Here is a 15,111-nt window from a genome sequence, read left to right as displayed (position 1 = left end):
TTTCACATCCCCCACTGAACACGCACCTTAACAATGACATATATTTGAACATTATTTCGCACAATTCTTGTGTTTTAAAGCACCATTAAACGCTGAAGTTCAGTTTAGTTTAAGTTACGAGGAGGCAGTTGTTACCAGTGAAATGTTACCAAGTGATGTGTGACACGTTGCGGGACTCTTCCACAGCTGTTATCCTGCACGTTGCATTCCTCTCCACCTTCTTCTGGCTTAACGTCATCTGCTACGACGTGTGGAGGTATGTAGGGTAAGTGCAGAGTTCTTTGGTGATGTGTTTGAAGCCTATCAACTGCTGGAGGGTTAATAAGACTGCGACAGTAACTTGTTCGTCAATCAGCAAGTATATACTTGTTCAGGACTAAAGCGAACTCATATTTACACCGAAGAGCGAGGTACAACTCTATGTATGTATATCCGTGTGAGAGTTTTGTGTAATTTAAGACACGGAAACACTCATCGCATGAACTATAAATGTCATGGACACTGTTCAAGAACATTCTCAACCTAAAATGCATGTGGCGATTTGTGTTCACGAAGTCGGCCAACTCGTTTTTTAAAATAAAAAGCCCAATTTCAATGCATGCAGTAGCCAATTTGCTTTTCATACTCCTTATAACTTGCCCGAAACGCTATGCGTGATAGTGGCTGTACAAGACTGTAGGAACTCTTGTATATATAAATATAAATAAATGTTCGCGGCATACTTCTTAAAACAGCCCAAGACGATCTTAGGTGTCCAACCTCGAACTCATTAAACTATCCTACCTGACCCCCATATCCACACATGCACATGTTGAAATAATTTCACAAACGAATAATATTCTTTTGTCTGATGGGAATAACTCATCCAGCGAACACCATAAACTTTTTTCTAGCATTCGCTAATCGCTGGTCACTCAAACTTTGCCAGAAATATTAAACTGGTTAGGAGAAAATACATCCTCAGAACAAGTGATGCATAAAATGATTTAGTTGGTCGCCAGTATGGAATAGAACCAACTAGTCGGAGGGAAGACACCAAGCTGGATACTTGGCATTATTAAGGAATTACTGTCACAAAGAGAAGACTTATTGCCAATCAGTTTAAAGCTTGCTGAAATCAGATCCCTGATATACGAGCTGCTTTTGAAAAGTGAATATTTATATAAAATGGAGAGGTTGTGTAAATTGCAGGTTATATTTAAGGGTGTCAATTTTACAAATCGTCTTACTGATTTTATGTTTTTAAATAAGTTATTGTTATATTTTCTTTTTTATAATATATCTATTAAAACGTTATAATAAAAAAATTAAGATTTAGTTCACTAGGCTTTAATTTCATTAAAATGACGGCAATTCATTTTTCATTTTCATTAAAATGACGGCCTAATTTCATAGGCCATCATAAATTAGGCCTTATCCATTTTTTAATACAGTATATAATATATAATTATGTTGATCAGTATTAGGATATTATTTTTACCTCTTTATATATATATATATATATATATATATATATATATATATATATATATATATATATATATATATATATATATATATTAAAATGCACTTATAAGTTCCAAACATGATTACTCTATATACATCCCATTCTCAGCTATACTTTTCTAAACTGCATCCAACCAGCCCGTCCGTCCTAAGGTTTCCCGACGTCAAGAAAACGGTCAATTTAAAGTGTCCTCTCCTAACCTACCAGAGGACCCAAAACAGAAAACGGGACAGTACTTCACTTTCGAGAGCCGCTTCTATTTTCTAGTACAATTTTTGACCTTGTTTAACGCATACGAGTGAAAAGCGACGTTCTGTGTATAAGGACAGGTTAGTCCAACCCTAACCCATCTTCACAGCCCTTGTGGATTTGTTCATTTGATGTATCACGTTATTGTGATTTCTGTGAGTATTAGGTTAGGTGTTTTTAGTCAACTCCAGTTGGGGTTGACAAGAATATCTGAGTGTGAAATCCCATCTGGGATTAAGTAATCTCCCTCGGACAGGCTGACGGTCCAGGCGGTGCCCTTGTATCACTCACAAGATGACTTCCGTCGCTTCTTCGCTTACGCCGTGTACGCGTGGGGGGCGCCGCTGGTCATAGGCGGAGTGGCCGTCGTCATCCACTCTCTCCCGCACCATATCGATGGTCTCCTGAAGCCTGACTTCGTCCACAACAGGTGCTGGTTCAGAGGTAAGGCCAACGGAGGCCTCCCGCGTCCTCCGTGGCACGATCCTGTTGTGTGTGTACAACCCGTCCACTGACAAAGTCCATTCCATCCAGCGGTCAACCCCAAAGACGCATTCATCAATTTTAACATTTTGTTCATTCAAAACGGAACTTTTCTCAAATATAAAATGAATATTATTATATATGAGCATATTGTGCATATTTAGGCACTGGTTAGGTTAGGTGTTAAGGTTCCGTTGTCGATTATTTGTATTTGTAGTACGTGGGTGAAACATTTACAGCTTTGTGGTTCGAACAAAAGTCGTCAGTGAAGCACTTGTTCCGAGGTGTTCGAACGTCTTCAGTTGTGAATCGTGCAGCCCGTCCTCCAAACAAAGATCCAAAAGTGATTCCATGCACCCGCCGAACCCCCTGTTTATGAATGAAAAGCGATTTACACACGACTCACAACTGCTGAAGTTCGAACATATCCGGAACAAGTGCTTCACTGACGAATTTTGTTCGAATCAACGCTATAAATGCTTCAGCCCGTCCTCCAAACAAAGATCCAAAAGTGATTCCATGCACCCGCCAAACCCCCTGTTTATGAATGAAAAGCCGTTTACACACGACTCACAACTGCTGACGTTCGAACATATCCGGAACAAGTGCTTCACTGACGAATTTTGTTCGAATCACAACGCTATAAATGCTTCACCCACGTACTACAAATAAAAATAATCGCCAACAGAACCTAAACACCTAACCTAACCTAACCTATGCCTATATATACACAATATGCTAATATATTATAATATTAATTTATACTTGAGAAAATTCCCGTTTTGAATGAACTGCATGTTAAAATTTATGAATGCGTCTGTGGGGTCGACCGCTGAATGTAATGGACTTGAGTCGAGGACGGGTTGGAATCGTGTGTAACAGCCCGTCCTCCAAAGAAAGACCCAAAAGTGATTCCATGCACCCGCCAATCCCCCTGTTTATAAATAAAAAACGGTTTGCACATGACTCACAACTGATTTCATTCGAACACTTCCGGAACAAGTGCTTCACTGACGACTTGTGTTCGAACCACAACGCTGTAAATGCTTCACCCACGTACTACAAATACAAATAATCACCAACAGAACCTAAACACTTAACCTAACCTATGCCTATATATGCACAATATGCTAATATATTATAATATTAATTTAATATATATTTGAGAAAATTCCCGTTTTGAATGAACAGCATGTTAAAATTTCAACCCATCCTCGACTCAAGTCCATTACATTCAGCGGTCAACCCCACAGACGCATTCATAAATTTTAACATGCTGTTCATTCAAAACGGGAATTTTCTCAAGTATAAATTAATATTATAATATATTAGCATATTGTGTATAAATAGGCATAGGTTAGGTTAGGTGTTTAGGTTCTGTTGGAGATTATTTGTATTTGTAGTACGTGGGTGAAGCATTTACAGCGTTGTGGTTCGAACAAAATTCGTCAGTGAAGCACTTGTTCCGGATATGTTCGAACGTCAGCAGTTGTGAGTCGTGTGTAAACCGCTTTTCATTCATAAACAGGGGGTTTGGCGGGTGCATGGAATCACTTTTGGATCTTTGTTTGGAGGACGGGCTGAAAAATTTATGAATGCGTCTGTGGGGTCGACCGCTGGATGTAATGAACTTGAGTCGAGGACGGGTTGTGTGTAAACTGTTTTTCATTCATAAACAGGGGGTTTGGTGGGTGGATGGAATGGACTTTGGGCTTTTGTTTAGAGGACGGGTTGGAGTGAGTGAAAGAGAGGAGGAGGGGGGTGGAGGCCATAATTTCAGGAAGTGTAAGGCGCTAAGAGACAGACAAATTAGAAAACGATAAATTATAAATACAAAACCTGAAGGTCAGAGATGAAAACAGAAAGAGTAGATGAGCGAGGGATGTAAGGAAGTATATGTTTAGCGTGTTGTAGTACATGGATGGAGTTGTATCAGCATGGCCAAGTGAGTAAGCTGCTTACTGGTACCGACAAGCAAGCGTGGTCGAGATGCATCACACAATACTACTAATGGTAGAGAACTAGGGCCCAGAAGCTAGAGTTCATTCCCGATCATCAAAACTTGTCCTCATACTTTATGCGCTACAATTTTGAAGCCATAGACTTGAAGCGTTAAAATTCCGGTGACAGTGAAATTAAAGCACTATTATTGACACAGGAACTAATGAACATTGACATTGTTGCCTGAGATTTGAACGCTTCTGGCTAGGTAAAACTGCTCCATATTTGATGCTTGTCACAGCGTGAGAACGGTACTACACACAAAAGTCTGAGCTCGTGCACACACACACACACATCCTGTCGCAATTATCACAGTAGCTGACTTAACATGTATATCGATTTATGATCAATTCATTACAGACGGGAAGGAGATGTTAGCTTACTTCTACGGTCCAATGGGTGTCCTGTGCGTAGTGAACACGCTCCTCATCGCCCACACGGGCCTCCGCCTCTACTGCGCTGACAAGAAATGTGACTGCCTCTTCGGCAGGTGCAGGAGCACTGACCACACCCTCTACCGCACGCACCTGGCGGAGTGAGTGATGTTGTTGGCGCCGTGTAAACTAATATAAGGCTTCTACAGTGGGTATATTGTTGCCTTTTAGTAGTTATTTTTATTTATGCTGTTTTAATTATCATTCTTGTCAAATGATCTAATTTCTACTTTTTGTCAATGTTTTAAGTTAATTTTCCTGGCAAACTAGTGACGCAATCGTTGGCAGCCTTTCTCTGGGTAATGTCTAAGAGGGAAAGTGTTACAGGTTCTGGCAGCGTTTCGCCCTGTTCGGTGTTATGGTGGTGTGCTGGGTGATGGAGGTGGTCTCCTGGCTGGTGGGACCCGCTGACTCCGAGCTCTGGTGCGTCCACCTCAAGGCTGCCTCCTGGCACCGCCTTGATTTATTCCTGTTATTTACATTACAGTGTGACTATGTAGAGAAGAGTTTAAAGTATGCGGGGAATGACAAGACTTCTCTACTAAGTGTAAACGTCTTAAATGGATATTCACTGTAAATTTCAGAGAATAGATTACTGTGCATAAATGTTTTCGTAAGAAATACAATTAGAGTGTAATAAAAGTCTTGCCTTGTGGGGAAGAGTTGTATCAAAGATATTTCTGGGATTCTATATTGAGCGAGCTAGGAAATACAGTTGGGTCAGTATAACAAGGTTGATAGTTCAATCCCAGACTATTCAATTCTATATAGGTATAACATTAGTAGTCTGAATGTTTGAGATTAAGGTTTGTATATAATGACTATATAGCATACGGAAGGAATATGGGGCCAATGAGCTGGGATATGAAGATGGAGTGAGGGAACGATGCCCAACCACTTGAACTATAGGGGATCGAACGCTGACCCTGGAAGAAGCAAGATTGTTGCTCAGCGGACCAGTGGTTGGATGTATTTAAATAAAATCTTAATTCATTGGAATTCGTTAGAATATTTTTCATGCTACAAATATTCACATATTAATTGTTTCTAAAGGCTATTTCATACTTCTAACATTAGTGCTCTTCCAGGGCCCTTACTGATACTCTGAATACGTTCCAAGGAGTGTTTATCTTCATGACATTCTTGAGGAGCACCAAGAAGCGTCGTTTGTTACAGGAAACATTGCTACAGTGGTCCAGCAGTGTGGTAAGCAGCACCTGCCTCACCCACCCACCACTGCCTCAACCACTCACGCCCACTAAATTGCTACACCGACTAAGGAATTGCACAGTCTTGTCGCCCTTTGTTAAGTGCTGCTCTGAGAGATCACACCTCACAAGGCAGCAAGTCCTAGATAACATTATCTTCAAGAACAAGATGGAGACAACTCAGTCTCTCGACAAGAAGGCCTTTGAAGACGTTAATGTAGAAGGCGACGTGAAACAGTGTGATTGCGATGTCAACAAGAGTTTCAGTCCTGTCTGGACATTACCACACTGGAAGTCTCGCTGGTCCAACACGTACTTCCCCAACACCGGTGAAAAGAGTAGCAACGAGATACAAAGTCAAGAGCTGGTGTGTGAGAACTTAACAGATTCCATCAGCCTATTCTCGAGCAACTTCGAGGAGCTGAGTGTGCCTTATGCATCCCTGGAGCGACGTCCCACTTTTGCCAACTGGAGGATCCTACTACACAAGACGGGCTCCTTGAGTCTGCCTGCTGGTGACGATGTTCCTCCGGTCGACGGTGGAAGCGAGGTGGTGTGCCACGGTCTTACACAGAAAGAACATTAAAACCTTGATATAACAAAGGTTAGTGATGCAGATCGTCTGTTGTATTGTAAGCCACAAGGCTTTTAAAGGAGACACAGGTGCTGAATCAATTCTTGGTTACACAATATAATAAAACATTTGATCAAGCCTTCGCGAAGTAACTCTTCGCCTGTAGCCAATGTTGTCCTGCAGTGTGTGTGGGCTTTTTGTGATGCAGTTTGGAAAAAATTCTTCTCATTTATCTATATAAACTTTTAGTTTTGACAAATACATATGGAAAATTTAATGAAAAAATATATCAACAAGAACAAAACAATTTCCAAATTCATACCGCCTTTTACACTGTACAATAGTAACTTTTTGTATACTTTCCAATTATTTTCATCACATTACAAGTAATGCATTTTCATTACAAGTACCGTATACAGTATATGTTTTAAGTTTTAATTTAAAAATAATTGGCAAACGTTCAATATTGCTAAGATTTTGTAGGCTGGCTGCGATAAATTTATGAATTATCTAATTTCTTTCATTTACAAAATTAAAATATTGCTAAAGAAGGATAAGACGACCGGGTAGGCAACACAAAAGCTTGCCCCAGTAAAAAAAATTACTGTCACAGAGAACACGAAACACTGCCCCAGGAGCACAAAAGCTTGCCCCAGGAGCACAAAAGCTTGCCCCAGGAGCACAAAAGCTTGCCCCAGGAGCACAAAATATTGCTCCAGGAGCACAAAATATTGCTCCAGGAGCATAAAAGCTTGCCTCTGTAGCACAAAAGACTGTCACAGGGAACACGAAACACTGCCACGGGCTAACTGTCTAGGACAGATCCAGAGGCTTACTGTCTTGGCCAGAGCCACAGGCTTTCTGTCCTAGACAGATCCACAGACTTCTTGTCCCTAACAGATCCATAAGCTTCCTGCCCTGGATAGAACCACAGGCTTTGTCCTGTACTAATCCACAGGCTTCCTGAATCAGCCTGAGCCACAGGCTTGCTGTCCCAGACAGATCCACAGGATTTTTGTCCCCAGACAGATCCACATGTTTCCCATACTGGACAAAGGCCAGAAATCAAATTTATTATAGCACAAACAATAATTGGTTCTATACCTATGCCTATTTTGAATCTACCTATCTTGCAAGGAAATGCTGAGCACTACTTTGTAATCTGATAGAGTTTGAATTATATGATAAATGCAACTTTGTAATTCAGTATCAGATGCTACTTTGTAACTTAAGTGCTAATTAAATGCTGTGATTTGAGAAAATATTGAGGCCTAAGAATGGGATTGAACCCATGTCCCTTGATTCCCCCAGGCACACACACACTATTGGCTGAACCTCGATAAGCTTATTATGTAGAGCATGATCATGGGAAGTCTAGGGATGTGTCGAGTCTCATCGCACGACCTCGGTGTTGTCTCGTCCCACGACCTCGGTGTTGTCTCGTCCCACGACCTCGGTGTTGTCTCGTCCCACGACCTCGGTGTTGTCTCGTCCCACGACCTCGGTGTTGTCTCGTCCCACGACCTCGGTGTTGTCTCGTCCCACGACCTCGGTGTTGTCTCGTCCCACGACCTCGGTGTTGTCTCGTCGCACGACCTCGGTGTTGTCTCGTCGCACGACCTCGGTGTTGTCTCGTCGCACGACCTCGGTGTTGTCTCGTCGCACGACCTCGGTGTTGTCTCGTCGCACGACCTCGGTGTTGTCTCGTCGCACGACCTCGGTGTTGTCTCGTCGCACGACCTCGGTGTTGTCTCGTCCCACGACCTCGGTGTTGTCTCGTCGCACGACCTCGGTGTTGTCTCGTCGCACGACCTCGGTGTTGTCTCGTCGCACGACCTCGGTGTTGTCTCGTCGCACGACCTCGGTGTTGTCTCGTCGCACGACCTCGGTGTTGTCTCGTCGCACGACCTCGGTGTTGTCTCGTCGCACGACCTCGGTGTTGTCTCGTCGCACGACCTCGGTGTTGTCTCGTCGCACGACCTCGGTGTTGTCTCATAGATACATCACGTTGTTGCAATTTTATTGTTCATGCTGATGTATTTTTTAGTTAAATATGTTGGATCATAAGAACTATAATTTGACGTGAGGTGCCTAAATACTGCCAAACAAAAACATTATTTTGAAAGTCTACCACACACATACCAGTCATCACTTGAAAATCAATCACATATACCTGTCAATACTTGAATGTCTATCAACCGTACTAGTTATTACATGAAAGTTGATCACACATGTAAGTACAGTACCTGAAAGCGTGTCAATTTATATAAGAACTCTGTTGCATTTCATTACAATGTTTAGTCAACAGATCGACTTGAGAATGGTCCAGGACGGACTGAAATGTCGTCGTCCCTTCACTTTCTAGTGTGTGGTCTGGTCAACAGGTCATTCAACTTAATAATAATATTGTAATATTATTATACTGCATTAATATTGTCATGTTATGTGGTTACTATTTGGTTACAAACTGAAGCCTTTCATAGATCAAATATATTTTATCATCGAGTCTTTACGAGTGTTACTACTGCACATATGTGTTTCTGATTAACAGACTAAAGTTTTTCCGTTTACCATGAATGTTTCGAGTGATTTCTCGTTAGCATACATGATCACTATTATAAGATTAGTAAGTCTATATTTTATGACAATTATATAATAAATTAACTATGACATGTCTTAGCATTTATTGTAGAGCTGCAAAACTTTTTTTTTTTTACAAAGAGCACACGTCAGTGCTATTTCATATACAGTTTAAAATCGCCTTCTAAAATATAAATTATATACAATTTATACAATATGCAAAATACTGATAAATATATTTATTTATATAGGGCTTTATCACCACATTTTCACTGAAAGATCTTTGTGAAATTGTCTATTCAGTACACAGTTTACTCACAGCATATGTGAACTGTAACATTCTAAATCTCATTCCTTCTACCAATTACGTGTTACTTCATACTAACAACATACCAAAATATTTATTTAATATAGTCTGAAACAGTTTACAAGATCAAGCTGCTCTTGCCTGCAAGACAGTAAGTACGTGATCAGTATTAGAATAACCACATTATGATAAAAGTCAATATTTACCACTAAAGATAGTGATATAGTGAATATCACCCTGAAATCTGTAAGCTTCAACATTATTAACTAAATTATATTTTGTTTAACACTATTTGACAATATACATATTGTATTAAATTTTGGCAAGAATAAAACAAATACTGTATTTGTCAGCATATAAGACACCTACTTCACAAGAATACTGTGGAAAAGAAACCCATTTGAGTATGTTTCATAATACAATTATTGGAAGTGATGTTCAAATGGTTTGGTAGGGTAATACATATGATTTTGTACATGTACAGAAAATACAGGTTTGATTGGTGGTGGACCAAAAACATGCTTCCTATCCACTGGTAAATATGATAATTGCGTACGAACTTTGGTTTGGCAGCACGTGTAGTCTAGTGATGGCAAGAATACACGAGACCTATCTTACATGAAGCATGTTATAAACCCCAGCAGAAGTCATTCTCCATACTCTAACCAATCAGAGTAGGAGATGACACCATCTGTTTATGAAAACACTAGTTACTTTCGAATAATGCATCTAACATTCCATAGAAGAAAACTTGTTACAGAAGACTTGGTGATGAGCTTCGACCTCACAAGTGTGGGGTCCACGGTTCGAGTCTCCTAGAGTCCAGGTGACTGGAATGAGCCCTGTAATAGTTCCTCATATTTCCTACTAGGATGAGACGATTGATCATGTGACAGACATTTGATCAGGAAATCTGTGCAGCATATTCAGCCATTAGATCATGTATTGCATTTAATGTATTTGTATTTTATTTATTGTATTTGGATGTAGGTAACACTGGCAGTACAGAACCTGAAGCTGACGATCAGTAGAAACATGAGTAGCACCAGCTTCAGTGCCTCGACATTATATGATTATCACCCCTTAACTATGATATTAACACTATCCAAGTGTTAAATATCTAACACGTAGTACATACACTGGCTTTGGCAAGTCTAGCAATCATGATGAATTCTTTTACATATCACAACCATCAAAACCGTGACACTGAGAATTCATACTACAAGAAGCTATCTTATGGCTTCTTAATTGTATGTAAACTGAACTAATATTTTCCCTGATCTTGAAGGTCAAATCCATGTAAATTGAACTCATATTCACTTGTATTAAATAAAGTAACTCAGGAAAAACAAAGTTTGTGTTTACAATCTTTGAATCACACTTAGGTTATAATACCTGGCTTATAAGAACCTTATTAACTATATTACAAAATTACAAACTGGCACAATTCAAATGAAAGGTTTGAATTCTTCACACGACATATACACTGAGATTTCCTTCTTTTCTGATGGGTCCTTGTGCCTCCTGCAGGATGCGGAGTCTGGGACCCATGGGAATGCCAATTTTCTGCAGGCGCTCTTCTGTTAGGTACGGCAGCTCCAGCATCCCAATCTTCTCCTGTTCGAACACTCCAGCATACTTCTGTATAGAGAAATTGACTATTACTCATGTGTGTTGGTGTGATCTTACTTGGGCTACATTTAAATCTTACACCATAATAATGGTAACAAGAAAATATCATTTGTTCACTGGATTTAGAATTACTATATCAATTAACTGACTGGCAGATCAAAGTACAATTAAAACACTGAGGTTAAGGTTTTGAAATGAGCTGTCACATGAGAGCTGTTCCCCGGCACACACAGCTACAGACTGCAGGTAATGCACCTTCCACGGTGAAAAGGAGTTCTGGTAGTACAGTCGGGTTCGTTCTCGACTTACAATCGAGAATTTTGGGTTCGAATCCCGGGCGGGACCGAAATAATTGCGCACATTTCCTATCACCTAGCAGTAAATAGGTCCCAAGGAGTTAATCAGCTTGTTGTGGGGTTGCATCCTGGGCGGGGTCAGTAACTCGACCTTGGTGGGACCTCGATAAACGTGTATGACTACAATGGCTGCCTGTACCCTGATACAATGAATTAAAATTAATTCATTGATTTTATTAATTCAGATTAATAAAACCAATTAATTCAATGAATTAAACGAAAATAATAATGTCGATGCAAAAAGGTAAATACTACACATTAATTAGGCTGAAAGTCAATTTCCATACCTCATAACCCAGTTTTCGGAGGAAGATTCTCACCAGGGGAGGTTCGTCGCCAAAGAATTTGATTAGCTTTTTTACCCTTCCTGGGTTGGAGAGACCAGGGATACCAGCCCTGAAGGACTCCCAGGACACGAGGGCTCCGGCTCTGCCAGCGTTGACTCCACACGTCCCACCACCTCCACCTCCACCAGCTCTTATTGTTGCCAACTCCCCACGTATGCTTTCAATTTCCTGCACAAGTAGGAATAAAAGAGTAATTTACTATAATTTTCTGTACATACTTAAATTAAGCTGAGAGGAAAATATTTGTGTTTATATAACTGTAAAGTGCAAAAAATGTCACAATAACGTGACAAACAAATAACATAACTCACACGTTGTATATATCATATTTCTAGGCAGATTGCATATTTCTTGACTACCAAAAAGCCTTTCATACAGTACCACACAGAAAGCTACTATACAAACTTGAGAGGTAGACGGGAGTAGACGGAAACACACTAACATTGGTTAGGAATTACTGTACCTGACACACAGGTGTTAGAGAGTGATAGTGAGAGGTAAGGAGTCCAACTGGTGTAGAGTAACAAGCAGGGTGCCTCAAGGATCGGTGCTGGGACCCATTCTATTCCTCTTATGTAAATGACTTCACTGCAGGAGTTGAGTCTTTTATGTCGATGATTGCAGACGATGCAAAACTAATGAGGAGGGTTGAGACAGATGAGGATTGTAAGATTCTCCAGGATGACTTGACCATTTTGCAGAGATGGTTCGAGAAATGGCTGGTTGAGTTGAACACTAACAAGTGCAAGGTGATGGAAATGGGGACAGGAGCTGAGACACCAAAAGGCCAATATATGGTGAAGGGAAACTACTTCCCTATAACATCTAGAGAGAAAAAGACCTGAGTGGACATAACATCAATCCTAACTCCATAGGCTCATATAAATAGAACAACATCAGCTGCATCACAACTACCAAATTAACAACACTACCTTGTAGCAGATTAATGAAGAAAAAGGACCTTGGAGTCAGAATCCATCATTCCCTGAAAGTTGCACAACTCGTGGGAGCTGCAGTAAAAAAAAAAGCTAATCAAACCCTAGGAAAATCAAGCTAACCTTTGACTTAAGGAAAATAAGGTAGTTATTCAACTGTATAAATTTCAGGGGAGCCCGCCACTTGGATTACTGTATCCAAACATGGAGACGTTATCTTCAGGAAGTCATAGCTGCATTGGAGAAAGTTCAACACTGGGCAACAAAAATCATCTTATATCAGGAACAGTTGAGAGCCACAGGGCTAACAACACCGCAAACCAGACATGATAGAGCGGATCCAACTGAAACTTTAAAAATACTGAACAATTTGAAGGATGTTGATCCAGACCACTTCAAAAGGTCAGATGTAACACAAACAAGGAGCAATGGTTTCAATCTCAACTAGCCACAATGTAGGACTGAGAACAGGAGATGCGTTTTCACCCATAGGGTTAAGTAAGCTTATTATAAACCCATGTAACTGCCTACCTGTCGAAGCCCTAAATGCCAATAACCGTTGAATTTTTAAAATCCATCAAGAAAAAATCATGAAGGCAAATGGGGGACGCTTGACAAGCCACTGTCGAGCTTCCTGTCCTCATGAAGGCCACTAGTGTTAGTGGCCCTCAGGTAAATTTGTCTATAGCTTCATATCGTGAGGTTATGTTCATCCAAGCTGTAGTTGACCACAAATGTGTGTGTGTTTCTTTTAGTAGTCAACTGTGTATACAAAAATGACCGTCTTCCAAATATAAATTAATATTATTCTATATTATAATGCTGTGTATAGTTACGCCGAGAGTAAGTAATGTTAGGTGATCTGGTCCTGCTGGAAATAACCAAGGTACAGTATCTAGCATGGCTGAAGCATTTTTAAAGAAGTAAGCTTCAAACACTGGAGGTGAGCAAAGCACTGTTCGTAAAAAGTTTGAGTGTAAACATTTGTGATTTATGTTTATTGATTATAAATTGATAAAACAGAAATACGAGCATTTGTCAAGTCTTTCAATAACTTGTTACATAAACATACAGAGAGAATAGCAGAGAAATATTACTAGCAGAGTACCTGAAGGTTCAGTTTATGCACTGGTAATGTTCGTTATCTATATAAATCTATATATCTCTATTTATCTCTATAGATTTATCTATCTATAAATCCATCAATGTTTGTATCACACCTTGTATGTATGTACTTTACCTGAATAAACATTTGAATTTTGAATTTGAATATGTTAGATATAAAGTTACTGCACATCCTCTCATGTGTATTTTATATATATAAAACGCTGAACTGTAATGTCAATCCTGACCTTAAAAGCTTCCTAGAAGGTTGTAACAGATCCCATGAGCACCACACCAGAAACAAATACCTATTTGATATTCCAAGAGTACGACTTAATCAAACTATAAATGCTTTACAAATCAAGGGACCCAGAGTGTGATATGACCTTCCCAATCATGTTAAAGACTGTACCTCTCCCAACCAGTTTAAGATAAAAACTAAGTACCACCTAATTAACTCCATGTAACCTACCTCACCCCTAAAATGTCAACCCATGTCTACTATTTTAAACAATGCTGTTTGTTGACCAAATTGTATTTTTGCTATATTTTTCTGCCATGTTCACCCCTTTTACTTTTTTATTTTCTCAACACAGTTTATACTTTATCTCAATTAGCCTCTGTAACCCTTTCCACTACCGCCCACAAGATGGGTATGGGGTGCATAATAAATTAACTAAACTAACTCAATTAGTCTTAAGTTTTAGTCTTAGTGTTTTTTCTGCCTGAAATGCTTTGCATAATAGTGGCTTTAGGCATTGTATGTACTAGCTCTATCTATAAATCCATCAACGTTTTGTACCTCACCTTGTATGTATGTACTTTACCTGAATAAATATTTGATTTTTGATTTGATTTAAATGATCTGCCAGAGGAAATACAGAGTTACAACGATACATTTGCAGACGCGAATAAATTGCTAGGGAGAGTCGGGGATTTACATGACTATTGCCCTCCAAAATGACCAAAACAAAACATGTGAGAACAACAACACATGGCAGATGGAATTCATCATAAATTAATGTCACATAATGGCACAAGAAATAGTGAAGGCCACACTAAACCTTCAAATTATGTGAAAAGATACTAAAAACCTGTGACAGGGAGAGAGATCTAGGAGGTCTAGAGATTAAGCTGTCACTAGATAATCCCCATAAGCTAGGACATTGCGAAAGGAGTCTACACTGTGATGGCAAATTTCAGAACTGCATTTCAATATAATGACAGAGGAACATTAAAGATAATGTTCACTCAGTTTATGAAACCAGAATAGGAATATGTAGCAGAGGTGTGGTGTACAGACCCCAAGAGGCTCACAAACTCGATTGGTTGCAAAGATATGCTACTAAATAGCTCTTCAAACTTAAGAAGAGCTACGAGGAGAGTTTGGAGAC

At 39.8% G+C, this 15,111-nt stretch overlaps 3 protein-coding genes across 8 annotated transcripts in view; 1 reads left to right on the top strand and 2 right to left on the bottom strand.

Moving 5' to 3' along the window:
- The window catches only part of LOC123756856 (uncharacterized), a 36,991-nt gene extending 28,969 nt beyond the window's left edge, over positions 1–8,022 (top strand). Inside the window, exons 4-8 of the mRNA XM_045740237.2 lie at positions 187–265; positions 2,013–2,200; positions 4,601–4,775; positions 5,002–5,097; positions 5,763–8,022. Of these exons, the coding sequence (XP_045596193.2) occupies positions 187–265; positions 2,013–2,200; positions 4,601–4,775; positions 5,002–5,097; positions 5,763–6,468 (1,244 nt within the window). The 3' untranslated portion in view covers positions 6,469–8,022. The remainder of the gene's footprint in view (positions 1–186; positions 266–2,012; positions 2,201–4,600; positions 4,776–5,001; positions 5,098–5,762) is intronic.
- Positions 7,849–8,605, bottom strand: LOC138368828 (S-antigen protein-like). The gene is made up of 2 exons (XM_069331531.1): positions 8,599–8,605; positions 7,849–8,447 (listed from the first exon to the last, which is right to left on the bottom strand). Exons 1-2 carry the CDS (start codon positions 8,603–8,605, stop codon positions 7,849–7,851), a joined length of 606 nt encoding a protein of 201 aa, XP_069187632.1.
- Positions 8,606–9,424: 819 nt separating this feature from the next.
- The window catches only part of LOC123756854 (filaggrin-2), a 238,436-nt gene continuing 232,749 nt past the window's right edge, over positions 9,425–15,111 (bottom strand). For all 6 annotated transcript variants that reach the window (XM_069331979.1, XM_069331980.1, XM_069331982.1 and 3 more), the window contains 2 exons: positions 11,619–11,846; positions 9,425–10,984 (listed from right to left, as the gene is read on the bottom strand). In XM_069331979.1, the coding sequence (XP_069188080.1) occupies positions 10,814–10,984; positions 11,619–11,846 (399 nt within the window). In that variant the 3' untranslated portion in view covers positions 9,425–10,813. The remainder of the gene's footprint in view (positions 10,985–11,618; positions 11,847–15,111) is intronic.

This window comes from Procambarus clarkii, chromosome 26 (genome assembly GCF_040958095.1).
Source record: "Procambarus clarkii isolate CNS0578487 chromosome 26, FALCON_Pclarkii_2.0, whole genome shotgun sequence".
NCBI classification, from domain to species: Eukaryota; Metazoa; Arthropoda; class Malacostraca; order Decapoda; family Cambaridae; genus Procambarus; species Procambarus clarkii.
Note: the sequence above shows the minus strand (reverse complement) of the source record. Positions and strands in the feature narration are given on the sequence as shown.